At 47.9% G+C, this 18,760-nt stretch overlaps 6 protein-coding genes across 6 annotated transcripts; 5 read left to right on the forward strand and 1 right to left on the reverse strand.

Annotated features, from left to right (window-relative positions):
* Window positions 1-898: 898 nt before the first annotated feature.
* CDEST_14250 (uncharacterized protein) lies at window positions 899-2,476 on the forward strand (the record flags this gene model as incomplete). Its single annotated transcript, XM_062930406.1, has 5 exons — window positions 899-1,024; window positions 1,119-1,278; window positions 1,490-1,662; window positions 1,847-2,240; window positions 2,325-2,476. 5 exons carry the CDS (start codon window positions 899-901, stop codon window positions 2,474-2,476), a joined length of 1,005 nt encoding a protein of 334 aa, XP_062786457.1.
* Window positions 2,477-2,487: 11 nt separating this feature from the next.
* On the forward strand, window positions 2,488-3,286 carry CDEST_14251 (uncharacterized protein; the record flags this gene model as incomplete). Its single annotated transcript, XM_062930407.1, has 3 exons — window positions 2,488-2,496; window positions 2,522-2,670; window positions 2,752-3,286. The coding sequence occupies 3 exons, from the start codon at window positions 2,488-2,490 to the stop codon at window positions 3,284-3,286; spliced, it is 693 nt and encodes a 230-aa protein (XP_062786458.1).
* A 1,122-nt stretch (window positions 3,287-4,408) lies between these two features.
* CDEST_14252 (Putative UmuC domain, DNA polymerase, Y-family, little finger domain, DNA/RNA polymerase superfamily) lies at window positions 4,409-8,066 on the reverse strand (the record flags this gene model as incomplete). The annotated part of the gene is made up of 3 exons (XM_062930408.1): window positions 4,409-5,218; window positions 5,387-5,696; window positions 7,711-8,066. 3 exons carry the CDS (start codon window positions 8,064-8,066, stop codon window positions 4,409-4,411), a joined length of 1,476 nt encoding a protein of 491 aa, XP_062786459.1.
* A 1,848-nt stretch (window positions 8,067-9,914) lies between these two features.
* Window positions 9,915-11,417, forward strand: CDEST_14253 (Putative AttH-like domain superfamily protein). The gene is made up of 2 exons (XM_062930409.1): window positions 9,915-10,138; window positions 10,206-11,417. The coding sequence occupies exons 1-2, from the start codon at window positions 10,037-10,039 to the stop codon at window positions 11,127-11,129; spliced, it is 1,026 nt and encodes a 341-aa protein (XP_062786460.1). The 5' UTR covers window positions 9,915-10,036; the 3' UTR covers window positions 11,130-11,417.
* Window positions 11,418-13,047: 1,630 nt separating this feature from the next.
* Window positions 13,048-15,091, forward strand: CDEST_14254 (Putative aminotransferase class-III, pyridoxal phosphate-dependent transferase, major). The gene is made up of 6 exons (XM_062930410.1): window positions 13,048-13,469; window positions 13,528-13,874; window positions 13,931-14,018; window positions 14,082-14,247; window positions 14,301-14,499; window positions 14,556-15,091. The coding sequence occupies exons 1-6, from the start codon at window positions 13,082-13,084 to the stop codon at window positions 14,841-14,843; spliced, it is 1,476 nt and encodes a 491-aa protein (XP_062786461.1). The 5' UTR covers window positions 13,048-13,081; the 3' UTR covers window positions 14,844-15,091.
* A 93-nt stretch (window positions 15,092-15,184) lies between these two features.
* On the forward strand, window positions 15,185-16,645 carry CDEST_14255 (uncharacterized protein; the record flags this gene model as incomplete). The annotated part of the gene is given in 2 exon segments (XM_062930411.1): window positions 15,185-15,696; window positions 15,709-16,645. The coding sequence occupies 2 exon segments, from the start codon at window positions 15,185-15,187 to the stop codon at window positions 16,643-16,645; spliced, it is 1,449 nt and encodes a 482-aa protein (XP_062786462.1).
* Between the last annotated feature and the right edge of the window lie 2,115 nt (window positions 16,646-18,760).

Here is an 18,760-nt window from a genome sequence, read left to right on the forward strand (position 1 = left end):
ACCCTTGCACCCCCCAAACTTTTGCCTAGGCAAAAGTTCCGACCCAGGCCTCTGTTTAGCCGGGGCGAGCCCCAATGCAGGCTTGCAGTACTTCCAAGGTGTGAGGAGGGGTTTACGTTCACGCTAGCAGAGTGTGCCACACACAGCACTGCAACCAGCAACAACTTGCAAATCACTCTCGCAGGGTCCTGTCGAAAGTGGACATGGAAAAACCCACTCTTAGGTGGCCAGATTCATTCAATCATTGTTTCCGACGTTGCCCGAGCGAGGCTGCGCAATTGCTGTTGCGGTTCATCCTTTCCTTCATCACGCGTGTAGATCCACGTGTGTGACCCGTGGCCACCACTTTGGAACGGTCTAGTTCAATACAAATACGATGGTTGCAGGCAAGGTGCAGCCACAATTAACTAAGCATTAGTACAACTGGCTACTCAAGGACGTGCTCTGTTCGCTTTCTAGATACGATCATCGTTTGTCGCCAGTCTAATCTGACAAGGATATAGCTAGTTGGGCTAACCTTACATGATACCTGCTCTGCAGACAAATCTATCTGCATAAAATAGTAGCTATACAGAGTGAATTAACATTCACAATCCGTTGGTTGGGACCCATAAAGGTTACGCGTGAATTAGCATTTACAGGTACGACGGCCACTTAGAGGTGATAGAGCAAACCTGCCTGTTTCTGTCGGCCGAAACCTTACTTAGGGTTTGAAGTTAGTTCATGCTCACTCAAAGTCAATCGGAAACTCAGTGACTTCAAGCTCGGGGAGCCCTCTGCTCCCTCTGGTATTAATGCCGGTACCTGTCGCGGGTATAAGTCCCTTTCTCGGCGAACCACCCGGTACGCTTTTCTCCTCCGCGCGATCTCCAGATTTGTCAGGTCTCACACTGTGGCGATGCGTTCCCCTTCGCCTTCTTTGCCAGCCTTCCTGCTTCTCTCCCAAGAATGGCTTCTTTCCACCGTGGCATCTCAAGTCCCAGACGCGGCCAACTTGTCGTACTGGACCATGCCGCCATGCTTTGTAAGTCTGGAGAGTATCCGGACATGTATTTCTTTCTTCGACAGTCTTCAGTGAGATAGTAATACCTTTTGCTGACCCTTACCGATCTTACTAGGCACCATGTCTTCAAGAATGGTGTGGCCGCCCCTCATCTGATCCCAGGATCCTCAACGACACGACATGCATCTGTACGAATACCGCCCACGACGTATTCATGGAAATAAAGGACGACTGTCTCCAACACAGGTCGACTTGCGGTAGCCGAGAGTTTTGGAGTACGTCACTACACAATCGAATCTTCAATACCGACGTGCTTTTTTCTCTCTTGGATTTCACGTACTAACATCAATTTTCAAAAAACCTAAAGCTGGTTTCCGCGTGGTATGTCTATTGCTGCTATTCCAAAGCCAATCCTTCCTTACACCTGGGCTCGTTCGACAAAAAGATTGGAAGACTGATTCCCGTTTGTGTAAAAAAAGTACTCAGACAAATGTGGCATTGGCAAAGTGCCAGAAGACTTTAAGGAGCACCCCAGTTATGTACCACACATCGCCGCCGCCTTAGCGGTTGAAACCGTATGCCTGGCACTTCGTGTCGCTTGCAAAATCCGTCATTTCGTGCCATGGGGTCTAGATGACTACGTCCTTGTGACAGCATACGTAAGACCCAAGTCCAGAAATCCACATTACTCTACTGACTCAAACTCTTTAACAGGTGCTTACAATTGCCCTTTTGCCACTCAGTGCTATAAGTTCGTCTTCTCTTCAGTATTTGTTGAAGTTTTCGTCTTCTTATAATGGGTAAACACATGGCATAATCTCAGGGCTGACGCCTGTTTTAGAGGCCAACGTTGGATCGATTTCGAACTATTGGATCCTCAATTTCGAAAACATTTCTACCTTTACTAAAGTAAACATAGCCTATAACATTCTATGCGCTGTTTCGCTAGGCCTAGTTAAGATGTCTGTTGTCTTTTTTTTCTTGCGGATATTCAACGTCTGCAGCAATAGATACAAACGAGTTTTGTGGGGCACTGTTATATTTATTGCTTGCTTAACTCTTTCCTTTGTATTAGCGCAGCTTCTTATGTGTAACCGCCTCTCATGTCTTTGGGAGCATTCAGGTGAACCTTGGCTGGGATGCAAGTGCGCTGACGTCTGGGAGGGTGAAGGAGGGTATCCAGCCACGAATGCGGCGCTGGATTTATGGTGTAAGTACTTCAACCCCATCGCCAATTGTTTGACTTTTTTAAAATGCATCTGATTGTTTTTCTGATGGTTTTCCTGGCTTAGATTTAAGCGCCGTCTAACGTTGCCTATAGTGATATTGTTACCGTTGAGGCAAGTGTTCAAGACGCACTGGCATTGGAAGCAAAAAAGGCGTGCTGTGGTAATGTTCAGCCTTGGGCTTGTGTACGCTTTTATCTGGGCTGTCAGACAGAACTGCCGCACTGACTCTCTATCAGAACAATGACAACTGCAATAATGAGGGTTGTAAGCGTGCGCGCGCGTTTTACAGTTCGTGGTATGTGTACCATCTGCTATCTGGTGGTTTCTGGGATGCCACATGGTAGCCTGCTTAAAGAAACAATTATTGACTTCGAAAGGGGCGGACCCTCTTGACCTACAGCTGTGGTATGCTCTCGAGTCTGTGACAGCATTTACAGTGTACGTAAGACTTCCCTTTGTTTCTTAGTCAATACACTTGTTATCCGACACTTACTGTCAGACTTTCTGTCACTCTTGCAGAAAGCTTGCAACTCAAACACCTTCAAGTATTTTCTTTCATGTAACTGACATTAATGACAGAGCGTGCGTACCGTATATCCGCCTCATGATGATAGGGCAAGTTTTCCCCTACCTTTGGGGAAAAGTCGTCGCCTGGGTATTACCGTCTGAGCAACCAAGCTCCTCCCAGCGAACCATCTTAAGACCCCCGCCTACAAGACGGGAAACAGAAGAGACATCGTCTGTCCAAGAAACAAGGCATCTACAACCTTTCGATGTTGGCGGACTGTTATCGACGGGGGATTGTCACCAATGTGCTCTGCCCTGCAAAAATGAGCCTCAATCTAAGAACGGACTTTCACAAAGAGTTGAAACATCCGAAACTGTAGATGATACAGTCCATAGCAGGGATGAAAATGAGTGTGCTCAGGTCGATGCTGCTCCTGACGCCCTACGGCGGTATGGCTTCGTTAACAATACTTTAGAGGCTAAATCCAGGCTTGCAGTGCTGTCTGGAAATTGTAAAAAAGCAGAAGCTGATAGACAGTCGCTTTAATAGGCAGAATAACACTAAGTTATGGCTGACAATACAAAATAACCGTTCTAGACTAGTCCTCTCCCTAGTTAGTTAGATAAGCTGTTGTTCTTACGAGGGACTAGACAGACAAGCACAGCACAGAGAACATAGTCGTTGTTGTTGTGGTACTGGCGTCGCTGCGACGGGGTGTGTAGGATAGGAATTAGGAGAGTATAGAAGTGTTTACTTTTGCAATGACTTCGTGATTCACGGTGGAAGAATTTTGTGCAACGACCAGTAAGCAAAGTAGATCGCAAGGTCGCAAATCTCCAAATGTTGTTGTATGCTTCGTCACTCGCTGCCAAACATGCGTGTCTGGAGCTTCGCCGAGAGCCAAATTCGCAGCCTGCTGGACTTCCCCAAATCTATGCTGCGCCTGATAGACCGCCGCCAGGTACATAATTACACAAACAGCACGGTGAGACTGCCGAAGTGCCTTCTTTCGAAGATTAATAACTTTATGAAAATATTCCTTGTGAAATTAGTGATTATTTCTCATGAATCCAGAATGCCATGTATACTCAGCATCATCTAGATTGTCACGTCTAGATAGGAAATGCCAAACCGCATCATGGACTTAAGCGATTCCTGATGAGTGTCTCCTCTGATCCCGGTGCAAATCTCCAGGATCACTCGAAACTCTTCGCGAGATTCTTCTTTTCTTCCCGAGAGCAGTAGAACCGTTGTACGTTGAGCTTGAGACATCGTCGTCCAGAAGAACCTATTGTCAAAACTCCACTTATCAAAACCATCATGCGCTGAGACCAGTCGATCGCCATGTTTGAGGCTGACTGATGGAGCTGGTAGCAGTCTGATGCCCTCTAGAGGCTGTGTGGCTATCGCGGAAGGACTCTAAATGAAAGCTTTCCAGCTAATAAGAATGCCAGCAGTGCAAAGACTGTTTTACAAATAGCAGATGCTAAGAAAAATGGGGCGAGAGGGAAGATTTTGCCTTGCTGCTGCTGTGGCGTTGAACACAAGTACAACAATAACAACAATAACTATGAAAGGGTATCTATGAACACTTCTTTTAGGGCACGTTAGGTGTGATGACTGCAAAAATGGTTTAGTTGGAGAAAGTAAAAACAACAAGTGGCCTAGCTATCTCATAGGTTCGTTTTCTTGATGTTGAATCTGTTCTGCAACATGCCAATCGAGGTGTTCAAGGACGTTTTCTGGTTCAACAGACCCATTGCACAATGGACACTCATACTGTGAGTCTCTCCAAGGCAAAGACGGTGATGTTGAAACCCCGCTACTGGTGCCTCGGCCATCAACGACAGAGATGGTTGAAGTGTCGGACGTTTCTGCAGACTCCAAGTGCCCAATCGAGCTACGCATTTTTTTCTTCCTTTCGTTTTCGACATTTGTCTCGGGCCCTGAACTACTTCTTCGTCGCCTTTGAGATGAGTGAACTGCGCTGGGAGCAAAAAAGGATGTGATGCGTCCCTTCCCAGGGGCACGTGACTCCATGTTGAACAGGCTGACAGATATGCTCTGGCACGGCCAAGACTCACCGTCTGCCGTAAGTGCCGTCAACAAAGCGTACGACAGATCAAAGATAGTATCCTGATTAATCATAGACTGTAATGCGATCGGCGCTTGCTTAGATCTCGTCGGGCCAAACCGTCCCCTTACATGATGGTGGACTGCAATTGTCTTGGGCCGGCGTGGCAAATCTGAACTGACGTCGAGATCGTGAAGCCGGGCTTCTAGATCCGCCGCAAAAATTCGAAGCCATTTGCTAGCTTGCTGCAGGCTTTCCACCGGTGGCACAAATGTTTTGGCCGACAACAGCGATTGAACTTGACATCGTGGGACGACCGCCCCTTTGTCAGCTCCGCGAATAGCTGCAAAAACCCGGTGTCCTTGTTCAGACCCCAGCTGGGTTATCATCGTCGCCAGAGGCACCTGGAGTAAGTCGAAGATGTTGTCAGAACCGAGGCCCTGAACGGCTTTCTGGCCCAGCTGTCGACCAAGGCCAGGCAGTGATGTGGCTTTGAGAGCCGACAAAACGGATCCAATGGATTTGTTTCTGATCACTGTCTGGCCAGCTGGCTTCTTCATACGGGATGCGACCTTGGCGAGTAGTTTGTTGTGGCTGACACCAGCAGAAGTTGTGAGTCGCAGTCGTTGTTTGATATGTTCACGGATGTTGCGTACGATGTCGGCACCAACGCTCAGTGCTACGTCGTCCCAGTCAGGAGACTCACCATGGTCGCCTCTTTCTGGTGGGTTCATGACCCTATCCGTTTGCCAGTTGAGAGGGTTCTGGACAGCAGGCAGTGGTAGCTTTTGCGTAGAGATGGTATCGGATGTTATGTCGGGAAAACGGTCAAGAAGGGTGCGGTAGACTTGTGTCGAGAGATCGAGGTAGAACTCGTCTACGCTAGCCCTCTCGATTTTCGGATCGGGGCTGGCAGGCAAAAGGTCCCTGACAAGTTGGATGGTCTTTCGCGACATGTCGCGATAAGTCAGAGCACCCACTTCCTGGCCCCCCCCACTTCCTGGCCACCCCAAAATGAGGGTATTCCCACCAGCACCAGTATGTTCAATTAATTATTGACTTCGTCTAGATGCCACTACAATACAGCTTCCAGCTTCACTAGGGTTATCAGAGGCGCTGGATTCAGCTGCATCATCCTCTTTATCACCAGCCTCAATTTGCGCCCGCTGGATGTCCTTGATGTTGGCGAACTTGGTGTTTGGATCGATCTGGACTGTCCTTCTTTTCCTCACTGCAGTATTGTTGATTTGGGCCTGCAGAAGCTCCAGCTTGTGCTGGGCAGTAGCCAGGCTATAGGACTGCTCGCTGAAGCCTTTTTTCACCTTCATAAAAAGGAGGCGTTGAGTACTGGCGTCATTATCCAGCTCTGTGAATAGCTTCAGTTGGCCAGCCAGATCCTTCATCTTCCTTGGCGTCGACCACACTACTGCAGACGACGCAGATGCCCATCCTTCAGCTTCCCTGCCTTCCTTGCCTCCAGAATGCCCTTTGCTGACCTGATCTGACGATGCTGATGGCTTTGGTGTTGTTGGGAGTAGGAGGGAGCTCATCAGAGGCTTCGCCATAGAGACAGGCCATAACCCTGTCCATTTCCAACCACTTCTGATGTTCTGCATTGTCATACCTGCAGTACGAGCCTTCTGATAACAGCCTATAAAGTTCCTCTTGCCTACAATAGTAGAGTCATTCCACTGACTAAGGTACCCAAGCTCCTTTCTATAGGCTGACTTGACAGGGCTGAAGACTGACTGATCAAGTGGCTGGAGGACATGGGAGGTGTGTGGCGGTAAGAATAGTAGATGGATGTTGTTTATATAGCATAACCACATAAAGTCAGTCGTTGTGTGACTCCCATGTCCATCCATGATCAGCAGCCTGACCTCCTTGCCCTGAGGAAGGGTCTGAGGGATGAAGACCTTCTGCAGCCATTCAACTGCAGTGGCATCTGAAGTCCATCCATTCTCTGTTGCAGTAAATTGCCATCCTTCATAAGGGCTAAGGTCCAGAGGAAACCACTGTTGCTGGACTGCCTTGCCCTTATATATAACGAGGGGATTCAGAACATGGCCCAGGGCAGAGATGCATTCGATGATGGATACCCATGCCCTTGATCCAGGCTGTTTCTTGCGAACAGACTTCGTCTCAGACATCCCCAGCACCAGCCCATTAGAGCCCTGGCCCTCAAGGATACCAGTCTCATCCATATTGTATCTGTTGGCTGGTTTAATGCTGATGATCTCTGGTATGGCGAGATGCTTGAACCAGTCCCTAATGACCTCAGTAGATGCCCCATTAACACGTCTAGAATCAATAGAGCGACTTCTCTGGACCTTAACTGATGGATTCCTCCTTATAAAGGCCTGGATCTAGCCCCTTCCAACAGGCTGGGTATCCCCTATTGCATGGAGGATTCGTCCAGCGAACTCCTTAACTTGTTAATGTAAAGGAGGGAGCCTAAGAGCATGCTGAATCTGCACCCATTCAGCCAGCTTAGCCTCCTGACTAGGGGAAAGCCTCTGAAGGTCAGAAAAGGCAATGCTCCTTGCCTGGCTGCCCTGCAATCGAAGCTAAAGTGTTGACCTTAGTACACCATACTGCAATGATGCCTTCCTTAGGCTAAGACCGTTGCTGATGGCCTCCAGCGCTTGATTGAGCTCATCTTCGGAATATCGGACCATAAGGTATAAAGGAAGGCGTATGCAAAAAATGAAGTGATTTGGATGAGGGTTGTAAATGTTGTGATAGTTAGAAGCTGGAGGGCAGTCATGGTGTTGAGGGGAAATGAGGGATTTTTGGGTGGCCAGGAAGTGGGGGGGGCCAGGAAGTGGGTGCTCTGACTTAAGGGTCCAATGAGGCCTTGTCCGTTGTCAAGTGGTCCAGTACATCCTCTCTGTACCTCCACTGGCCATCGCCCTCCCTCCAAGTTGGGATGTGTTGAATTGTGATGCCTGGACAAAGACGGCGAGCTTCATCCACTGAAATGCCTCTCTTAAGACCATGCTGCTTAGCGGGGTAGTTGAGCGCTATGATGGCGTTCCATTGACGAACGGCTAGAGGCTGTGAAGCAGGAAGCCCAAGTCGAACTGCTTCATATTGGGCGTAAAAAGAGTCGTAATCGACGAGTGCGACTACTCGAAGAGGTGACTCTGGCGAAGACTGGGCCAAAAGGTGCAAATCGTAATGGGTGAACTGCGAACACGCCGCCATCGGATCGGCCGAATCAGCCGGGAGTGCAACGTTGGGAGTGCACATTGCTTGACGCTCCAAAATCATTGCTTTAGACAGTTCAGAGCCGAAGTTAACTGCAAAAATGACCAACAGTCAAACCCCTAATGGGAATAATCAGAAAGGACACACAGTCTCTCTATCCCAAGGCACGAGTGGACCCTCAAGGGAAAGGGAGGAGCACGGAACACCTCAAACAGGTGACTCGGTGGTCTTCAATTAAAACTGGAGTGAGTCATCGGCGCCGCTTTAAGTTTCGTCTAAACCAGGCAGCAGACGGGCTTCTGAGGATGGAGGTAAGCTGACCATCGGGGTTAGATGACCTAACCATTTTAGATGGCTAGCGCAGTAGGTCTAAAAGTAGGGCAACAAAATACTTAGTTATAGACGAATGAGTTTGGATTTGATATGAAATTGATTTTAAATTGATTTCACGGTAGCTTAGAAATGTAACTAGGTAACCTCGGTGTTTCCCTAGTTTCCTAGTTATCTAGGTCATCTGACCCCGATGATCAGCTTACCTACGTCGTCAAGCCTCAGTATCCCAAGTCATACATCAGAGACGGACAATTTGACAACCATTTTTGTCCGAGAAAATCATGGTCTCGGTGGAATGCCGACAATGACGTCAGCTGCTGTGCGCTAGTTCAAGCGGCCTGGTAATCAGCCGATCGGAGTTGATTAGTCACATAGGTCCATAGCCCAACCAGATGACTCTAGACCTAAGGACCCTTAATTGTAACATAGTCACAACGACACTGCTTCCATGTGCGTAGAGCTATCGTATTGAGGACCTCACATTTTTCTCCAAGATCGGCTCCTAACAGGTCCACATCCAAGTAGCACGGCCTGGGATGTTTCCTTCATTCAGTACATTGTCCCTTGTGGAGGCTCGCATGCCTACAACAGCGGATAGAATGGTCCTGTCAACCCTTGCAAAAGGGGCTTCACTCCCTTCGCTGACCGCATCGTCTGGGAGTGTTCACTAATCTCCTCAAGGGAGAATAGCAAGGGTGATGGGTTTTCACACTTTCTGCCCCTAAACAATGTGGGTCTTGTGAACATGTTAAGCCGAGAGGACAACCATATGTTCTCTTCTCGGTAACAAGCAGGATCAATGTCCGCTATTTCCGTCTGGTTTAATGTCCGTTACTTCCGTCTGAGCCTCGAGTTCATTCAGGAGTACGCCTCTGAAGCTTCAAGCACAAGATCACCTGTCAGCCGTTTGACAACCTGTTGAGCTGGTCAATTCTGGGAATTGTGCTATGGTTCCTCCTTGTTCAAGGGTTCGTCTAGCTGGGCCTTCTCTAATGTCTACAAAAAGGCTGTGCCGGCTTGCGATAGGTGCTAGGGTGGCCTGCGGCCCACTAACAGTTGGGTTGTAACAACCGCCTTCTTAACTGTAGGAAGTCGGTAGAAGAGATATCAACGACTGACGTTTAAAAAAGCAAGAAGAAAAAAAAAACCCCCCCCCGAAAAAAAACTCCGGAAGTATCGGAACCATTGGAAGCATCAGGAGCATGAGAGGCCTTGCTAAATTTCTGTAGCATTTTGGAAAATGACGGAGAACTGGGACATGTCTCATCGACCGAGGCAAGGCTTCATTCTCCATACAGTGAGCAGGGGAGTAACTAAGGAGGGCCTAACATAATGCTGCAGATATGTAGTACTTCTATTTTCATGTATTTATGCCTGTATCAAAGGTACTGTCAATCTAGCCCTTAACAACTTTGATGGTAATGCTATATAAGAACACAGTGGGAAATGTTGTTGTGCTGTAATTTGAACTGTAGGGTGGAGAGTGGAGACGATGCTTTGCTGCAGTTGAGGGGGCATGTCTTCTGTTTCTCTTGGATGGTGTGCGCCTTTTTGCATTTAAACACTCACGCAGCCACGCTTTTGTTTACGCTCAAGAAGGTTTCAAGCAAAACAATTGACAGCCGCCAAGCTCACTCCTCTCAAATTCATCTTCTTTGCCTGTTGTCAGCAAACCAGAAATGGGGCGTTTCAGCTGCCGTTGCTTTGCGCTGGTGTTGGGAGTAACCTCTGCCTTCAAGTTCGATTTTGTGCCAGAACGCACAAGCGTCGCTACTTTCCACGTGGGTGCTTTCAATATATTCTGTTTTCTCTGTTGGGCTCAATCAACATTAACATCATCCTTCACAGTCAAACCTACCAGAACTGTACTCTCTTCAGGAGTCTCAGCTGCAATCTCCAGAACAAAACTCCTACTGGATAGCAGCCTTCGTCACCGCCACCAACAACCACCAGTATGCAGTCATGTCTCAAACGTTCTTGTCTTTGAGTGGTCAGGCTCAGTATCAGTCTGCGATTCTTGATCTCGAAGACACCAACAACTACTGGCGCACGGCAGGCTCATCACCGCTGATTGGAAATGCAACAATTAAGAATGGCGTGCTTGATATTGAACTCGAAGCATTTGGGTTTAGAGGGGTCTCTCAAGACAGTGTTTCCACAATGAACATGTGGGGTGAAGCAGAGACGCATGCACTGAACATCACCTTCGACTCCTCGCCAGTGCTCCTGAACGCTGGCGTTGGCCGATTTCGGTGGGGGACTGGTGTCACGACGCAATGGTCACTGCCGAGATGCAAGACTCAAGGAACCTTCACTATCAACGGTACCACCCTTGAGATCGATCCTGAGAGGTCCCTGACGTGGTACGATCGTCAGCATGGCTTTGGTGGACCAAGTAATTTCACATGGTTCGGCATTGTTTTCTCGGGTGGTGTGAAAGTCAGCGCCTGGCTCTCTGACACCACGGGACCTTTTGAACAGCAGCTGAGGTTTGCCACCGTTCACGCAGAAGACGGGCTTCACCTCCTCCGGTTGAAGGAAGAGCCGGGAACCAGGGGCCCTTGGACATCGCCCAACACAAACCTGACCTACGCTCAAAGTTGGAGTTTGAAGTTCGACAACGGGGATGCTTTGAGCATAAGAACCGTCCGGGAAGACCAAGAGAGACTGCTTGCAGCCCCATTCTATAGCGGAGTCGTCGAGGTAGAGGGCAGTTTCTTCGGTCAGCAGCACGGATTCGGCTTTGTGGACATTGTTACAAGTCCTCTTTAGCTGAATGACAACGCCCCTAAGAAGGTCTGCTTATTCCCGTTACATGGAGCGCCAGGACTAGGTCTTGTATGAGATGGACAGCCCACGCAGTTTTCCGGTCATGGGAATAGCCTTTTATAAGTATATTTGTGTCATGGTCTGAGGTATATCATGTTTCTTTAGGGGTATGATTTACTGTAAGTAGCTCCAGATAAGGATGAGAGGAAAGCTGGTGTTTTCCTACCTATAGTCAAGAGACTCGTCAAACACAAGCTTCTATCATCATATGAAGACGTAGGGTGTAGCCCTGAGTATATATTGCGACTGCGTTAGTCTCTATCATATCTAGGGATCTGTTGTCATAACCCAGCAAGTTATAGGTAACGCAACCCTACTGATTGAGGTAGGATGCAGGTAGTGTATTATTTTGATGCACAAGAAACAAGGCTATGTTAACACCTCATTTCAACGCTTCCGCTTGCTTATCGCCCATGTGTAGGAGGTTTGCAATGCATCCGTAGCGCTTAGTACGCAAAGGGCTCATGATATCGCTGCCCGAAACGGATGAGCATGTATGTCTTCCGACTACAGCATTTGACAATGCTTCGCCCAAGAATTGTATATCCTAACGGCAGAAGAATTCGTCGCAAAGCATGTCAACAAATTCGAGACTGCCTCTCAGATTTCCGTCCGCTTCTTCGCATTCTGCTTTGAGGCTAGGGACATGTAGAAGTATTGCCTCAGTTTCTAGATAGCCTCATTCAGAATTCTCACTGTTCTATAGGAATTAACATGGCTGACACGAACATTCCTGTTTCTAGCTTCGATTCAGTGATCACGAGCGAACATTTAAAGCCCTAGGCACCATCATTAATCTCAATGATCTGGCTATAATTCTGCAGCAAGTTCAGGCAGTTCACAATGGTGTTTATTATGACTCCTATCATGTATGGGCTCCTTAACTTACTTGAAACTCTTTAAGCTTTAAGCCTGCAGGCAGCAATCAAGCAAGTCAAACCTTATATAGGAGAACCGGCTAAAGAGCTCCTAAAAAGAGATTATAAATCTTCAAGTTATAAAGAGCCAACCTAATCTTTCGCTGCTGTAGATAAACCTTAGCTGACAACGTTATAGCCTGTAACATCTAACCTGCTACCTAATTGAGGATGTACTGCTTGCACTTTGGGACGGATAGAGAGCAACTTTCTGTAAGTCAATCACATCCGGAAGCAAGACGTAGTAGAAATTTTGCATCCTTTATTTCTATGGATATACAATAGTACTTCCTCGACCACTAATGCTACAATAGAGTGTTGATCTTAGACGTGCAACTCAAATACTAGAGTAAAGGCAAAATGTAAGTTTAAAGCCATTGATCAATATTTGTTTTCCTAAAGAGAAGACCTAGATAGCTAATTGAAAATTCTTTAAGCTGTTTTCACACATCTTTCCGTCCATCCGCGGTTCCGCTTAATGGCAGACCAAGGGAGACCATTGAGATCGGATCACTAATCTTCTCTGCTGAGGTATGACACCTGGAAGTGAGGCATGGAGGCTAAGTGGCTACACATTGAGAAACAAGAGATTTTAATAACTTCGGCTATTTCATATCTCCCTTTTTAACAGATTGAGAGCCCGATGACGGCCTTGTCTCCGCTCTTGCGGGGAAGGCATTCTTATCGACTTAAACTGCATAACTAGTGCCAAACCAAAAGAGGTAATTGGACTAAGTCCGATACGATACGCTAGATACGCCAGATACGCCAGATGCGCGCTAGATGCGCCGTGCAGAAACATGCGACACGCAGTGAACCCACATGATACCAACGCGCTATCTGATCCTCTGACCTAGCCAACTAAACGTAGACGTCTTAAATATCCAATCCCTCATCGTAACTGCTTGACTCTGGGTTCTTAGTCCTGCATCTTGTCGGTTTCCCTAAAACTTCAATTCACCAAAAAATCGCGCTGAAATGGCTAGTGGCTCCCACGGGGTCATCAAGACCATGTCGAAACATGCCCCTGTCGACAGTCCCGCGGTTGAAACGTCAAAAGCAGCTCCTGTTGTCAGCGCTGTCCTTCATCGCTCATTGAAGAAAGCACCGCCACAAGTCGTCTCGGCAAATGGCAAATATTTGACTTTTGCTGATGGCCGAACTATCCTTGACACAACATGCGGTGCAGCCGTTGCATGCATAGGCTCGAACAATGAAAGAGTAAAGCGAGCGATGGTCGAGCAAATCGACAAGTTTTCTTACTGCAATTCCATGTTCTTTGGTCATGAAGTTGGAGAGCAGTTGGCGACTATGTTGATTCAGGGCACTGGGGGCGCCATGTCGAAAGCCTACTTCATGTGTTCTGGTAAGATACGGGAGTAGTCTTTGCTGTTTGAAGGAAACCTGCTAAAAGTTGGCCACAGGATCAGAAGCTATGGAGTCTGCCATGAAACTGGCGCGGCAGTACTACATGGAACTATCTCCTCAACAGCCCAAACGCGTCAACTTCATTGCCAGGGAAGGCTCGTATCACGGCACGACACTGGGTTCGCTTTCGATGAGCGGCCACGTAGCTAGGCGAAGCCTCTTCTTGGATCTTTTGCTACCAAACATCGCAAGAGTCTCGGCTTGTAACGCATACCGTGGAATGACGGAGGGTCAGACGACCGAAGAGTACGTTGCGCAACTAGCGGATGAGCTGGACCGCAAATTTCAAGAGTTGGGACCCGACACGGTGTGTGCATTTGTTGCTGAGCCCGTCGTTGGCGCTGTAAGTGCTAATGTAAGAGATTGGCCGGGATTGCTTGTGCTAATTGCGAAGTGCAGGCGTTGGGATGTGTCCCAGCTGTCCCCGGGTATTTCAAAGCCATGAAATCGGTTTGCGACAAATACGGCGCTCTTCTCATCTTAGATGGTTAGGATCTGGCTAGATACAGAACCCCCCCTTTATCCAATCAAGTCACTAACGTGCTTACAGAGGTTATGTCTGGCATGGGTCGCTCGGGCACGTTGCATGCATGGCAGCATGAAGATGTTATTCCAGATATACAGACCATCGCGAAAGGACTTGGAGGCGGTTACGCGCCAATGGCTGGTATGTTGATCAATCACCGCGTAGCAAAGGTTCTCGGGGATGGCACCGGGTATGTTTCCACCACACTTCGGGCACACAACAAGACCGCTAATAGAATCAAAGAACTTTCTCTCATGGACACACCTATCAAGGCCACCCAGTTGGGTGTGCTGCAGCACTAGAAGTGCAGCGCATCATCCAAGAAGAGGAACTCGTTTCAAATGTTCGAAAGCAGGGACTTTTGCTTGAAAAGCTTTTGCGCGAGCATTTGGGTGACCATCCCTATGTCGGCAACATCAGAGGAAAGGGCCTCTTCTGGGGAGTAAGTTCAGGAACTCATTTGCAGATACGCATGGTTTGGTTAACCCGCAGTTATAGATTGAGTTTGTTTGTGACAAATTGACCAAAGAGCCATTCCCACGGTCAGCAGATGTCGCTAACAGAATATACCTCACGGGATTTAATGAGTTCGGAATCAGTCTCTATCCCGGAACTGGGACAAAAGACGGCGTTCTGGGCGATCACGTTCTTCTTGCGCCTGCTTACACAAGCACCAGCGAAGAGATTGAATACATTGCTGCAAGAACTAGAGATACCATCTATCGAGCTTTTGACGAGCTTAGCGCTAGTACTGATGGTTTTGAAAACCACTTTGTTTCACAGTAGATGTATATACTAGGGAAACTTTACTTTGTTATTCTCGAGTCTTTGGGTTTAGTGATTACCATACATACATTTTCTTACTCTTGTAATGTTTATTTGAACGCCACCTTTATGGAGAGTTCAGCAAGACCTAGGCAGCAGGAAGAAAATAGTGCAACCTCCAGTAAGGTTTTCTAACCGAGTTTTAGGGGCTTGATGGCCACTGCAAAAAAATATAAAGAGTGCAGAAAATACGGGACGAACTTTGGCTTGCATCTTCTCACTATTAATACAAATGCTTCGATCAAATCACTTGTCACCCGCTTCCCGAATCCTTCGGCCTACTACAATCTTTTGCCGTCATGATGCAGCTCCCATCTCACAGAGCCTTGCAGCGAATCGCCATCCAAGCAGAAAGCGTTAGAAATATTCGCTGGACATGTCTTCCACTAGAGCTCCGACGCATGATTCTACAATTTTTAGCCGACGTTTTGACCTCTGAAGAGCTCCCTCTCGCCATCTACGCAAGCGTTTCGAAAGAATGGCAGAGCTTTTTCGAACCGTTGCTCTGGCAAAAGTTGACCTTCCGGCCCTGGACTTCAAAGTCGAACTTTCAAGGCTTTCGCGAGGCTATCCAAAGACATCACAGATATCTCATTAAGCCCATCTCCCTTTATCTGAGAATGGAAGAATATCGTTGCTATCGATGCCTTCGGGAGGTCGGAGGCCAACATACAATTATCGAGAGAGAGAGGGTACTTTTTGAAAACTTGGAAAAGCTCTTCTCTATTTTTGCTCTTTGGACCGAAAATATACCCAAAAGTGGTATTTCGCTTGGACTAAAGGGTATCTTGGTTCCAAACGCGGGCGATCGGAGGTAAGTATCTAGGCGTGGTCGCCGTCGCTGTGTCCACCGTCGATCACCCGCCATCATGGATCTATTCGCGGAAATCCGTACCATCAACAGCGTCATCAGCAAGCAAGGGCCTGTTGAGCTGGTACCTAGCATCACTGCGATTTCCATCTGCCAAACACTCTTTTGGAGCTATTCCTCTATCTTACTCTTTCAGCTCCGCGACAGCTTTCCGTGCCTTCAACGACTCGATTTTGAACAACAGCTGGGAACGACACAAACCTTTCAACAGGCAACCGGAAATAGATTCGCATTTTCAATTGCACATCGAGTCCCGTCGCTGCAGAAGCTATCCATATGGGAGTCTCGGTCCAAATTGATATCTGAAGCTCAAAGTCAAAGTGACTCCAAGCAAGCAAACGGGCCAGCAGCTGTGCTCCAGACCGCAGTTCCAGCCAGTTTTCATCTCAAGGAACTAGCAATCACATATGTCATCGACGCAAGAGATTTCTTCTCCCACTTCAACTCTTTAATCTCATCGGGCGAGGAATTACCTTCTTGCGTGCTGGAGCGACTAGTTCTCAGCTGCCAACTTGGGCGACTGCTTGTTAGTCCTATAGAGGTAGATTGTCTACTTGTCGCAGCAAGCCAAGCAGCTACATGCATGCCTCATTCAAAGATGTTGGAAATGTGGAGTCCTGGTTTCGGAGAAGGCTTCCTTTTCAGGTACGAGATTAAGGAGAGCGAAATCAATCTCACGATGGCTGCGACTTGGCAATTCGACATCATTTCTTGGCAACATGGTCGAGGGTGTAAGGTTTTACGAGCTTGGGAGGAGGTAGCGAGCCGATATACAGACCGAAGATTCAACCGTGCCATTGAGAGCATCGACACGGTGGCTCTACCCAAGACGTACAGTATTTGCAGGTGTCTGAAATCTTTCAGACTCATTCGAAAATGGAGAAGTCCTTGAACAGGTAGAGTTCGAGTCCATTCAAGTAGTAACCGTTCTCGTTGTCCTCTTTCATCAGTCCCAAGTTCAAGTCTGCAATCTGAGCCACCGCAATTTTAACTGCACATCCATCACCCCTATTATCACGATTACCGTTATCACCATTGTTACTAACATGTTAGAGGTCTGCAGCTTGATCGACTGCACGGCTGACAAACGAAGACGAAGAAGCAGCGTACTGCCAGTTTGAGGAGACGAATCAGCAGAGGTCTTGCATGCATGCCTTTCTTTTACTAGCTACACTGGCTGACGTTTCACCCTTGACAGAGGAAAGCCGAACCGCCGTCGTCGCAAACGAACCAGACCCCAAACACCATACTGATGCTATCATTAGACTAGTTCTCCTTCTGGCTGGCCCTTCCTCCTTTACCGAAAAGTACATCGATTATATTAACGACAACAAGCCACATCCCTGTTCCCTCGTCAGACCCCCTTTCCGACGACCACTTTATCGAGTTACAGCGTCTGGTTCCCTTTGGGCTCACTCATATGGACAACATGCAGGCTCTAAGTACCATTTTGCTGGCGCTCGCAATCCAGCAATTGCGTGCAACAGACAATGGCAGGGCATTGAAGCGACGGATTGAGGTGGTCTTGGCGGCCGGCCCAGGGCGTCGACGAGAGGGAGTGAGCGAGCGAGATAGAGACAGAGGGAGGTTTAGACAGTCTAAGCAGAGCCATGATCGATGCTGTCGATAGCGAGAGTCGCAATGCTTCTGACCAAGTGGGCATCATCAAGACAAATGGCACGAGACACAAGACACAAGACACAAGACACGACACACAAGACAACAGTAGAAGACGTGCCTATTGTACAACCGTCGCCCTTATAATAATTTACCGATGACGACCCCGTCAAAGATATCGATTCAATTCAGGTAGTTATTGGGCCTCTCTCTTGGACTATTATTTGTCGACTGCACTTTGGTAGTTGACGATCTCCAGCAAAGCCCATGATAAACGACCTGGTCATGAAGGCATAGCACATACGACCATACCCACTGGAGAACTCGGGATCCCGTCCGCTCTCCCATAGATAAGCCAGTGAGGGCCGGATTAGTAGTTGGGTCGGTGACGACCAGCGAATACCTGGTGTTGTATGTTTTCTACGACTTCATCTTTTTTTTTTAGTTGAGCTTTCTATGCGTGGGTGCTTGGTATGTGCGAGTCATGCCGTGCAAGAGCCAGAAGGTGACCTGGATGCTGCTCCTTGTTTCACCCTTTCTCCCTTAAGATAAGTTAGGGTGCTGGCGACGAGTAGAAGTAAGTTATTACGTAAGGTAACCTTGATGCAGTTGGCCACTTCGTTGTATATTCGCCGACGTAACTATAGCAATAAAACAATGAAACCGGGTTGAATGACAAATAACCATACCTAGCAGATCAAAGCAGTAAAAAACATAAACTCCTAAGCATCTCTCAGCCATTGGGCTCTTTACTATTCTTAGCACAAAATCCTTACCTTGAACGACATACTACAGTGCTGCTGTGAGATCAGTTGCATATTTCAATTGAAAACCCGAGACTTGTCAACTTCTCACGGAATGGAGTCTTGCAACTCGGGCCTGATGGCAAGGATATGTGCCATGTAAGTCAAGGAACTCGTCATTATCTCAGCGCCGCCATCAGTAAGAAGTATAGCGATTATTTTAGATATATAGTCCTAAGTAAGTTACAAGCTCTTGCTTTAGGTCGTAGTCATTGTGTCTATAAAGTTGTTCTAGTTTCTCTACTACTGTTCTGCCTAGCTAGAAAAGAAGCTAAAACTTAACCTACGTATCCTCCAGCAGCAGCAGCCCGAAGACGCAGCACTTCTCTGTTGCTCCGACAGCGACGCAGACGCAGACAACCGTTGCAGGAGCGCAATTACACAGTGGATGGCCTCGAGCGTCAACATAAGTGATCCACTCAAACACGGTATCGGTTGTGCACAGTATGCAGTGCCGTCGACGTGTACGAATAGGAGAGGCGCAAGACAGCGGGACAGATGGCCATGTTCGGATAGGCGCCGTCCAGACGGCGTGAATCGTCCAGGGGGCCGTCCTTCTGGCTGCCGTCCGTCCGGGAACTGCTAGT

This window comes from Colletotrichum destructivum, chromosome 9 (assembly GCF_034447905.1).
Source record: "Colletotrichum destructivum chromosome 9, complete sequence".
NCBI lineage: Eukaryota > Fungi > Ascomycota > Sordariomycetes > Glomerellales > Glomerellaceae > Colletotrichum > Colletotrichum destructivum.

Excerpts from the sequence above, each read along its gene's own strand:
- CDEST_14253 (XM_062930409.1), top strand. The coding sequence starts at position 10,037 with ATGGGGCGTTTCAGCTGCCGTTGCTTTGCGCTGGTGTTGGGAGTAACC. Across the intron at positions 10,139-10,205 it reads CAAGCGTCGCTACTTTCCAC|TCAAACCTACCAGAACTGTA; the intron begins GTGGGTGCTTTC and ends CATCCTTCACAG.
- CDEST_14254 (XM_062930410.1), top strand. The coding sequence starts at position 13,082 with ATGGCTAGTGGCTCCCACGGGGTCATCAAGACCATGTCGAAACATGCC. Across the intron at positions 13,470-13,527 it reads AGCCTACTTCATGTGTTCTG|GATCAGAAGCTATGGAGTCT; the intron begins GTAAGATACGGG and ends AGTTGGCCACAG. Across the intron at positions 13,875-13,930 it reads CTGAGCCCGTCGTTGGCGCT|GCGTTGGGATGTGTCCCAGC; the intron begins GTAAGTGCTAAT and ends TGCGAAGTGCAG.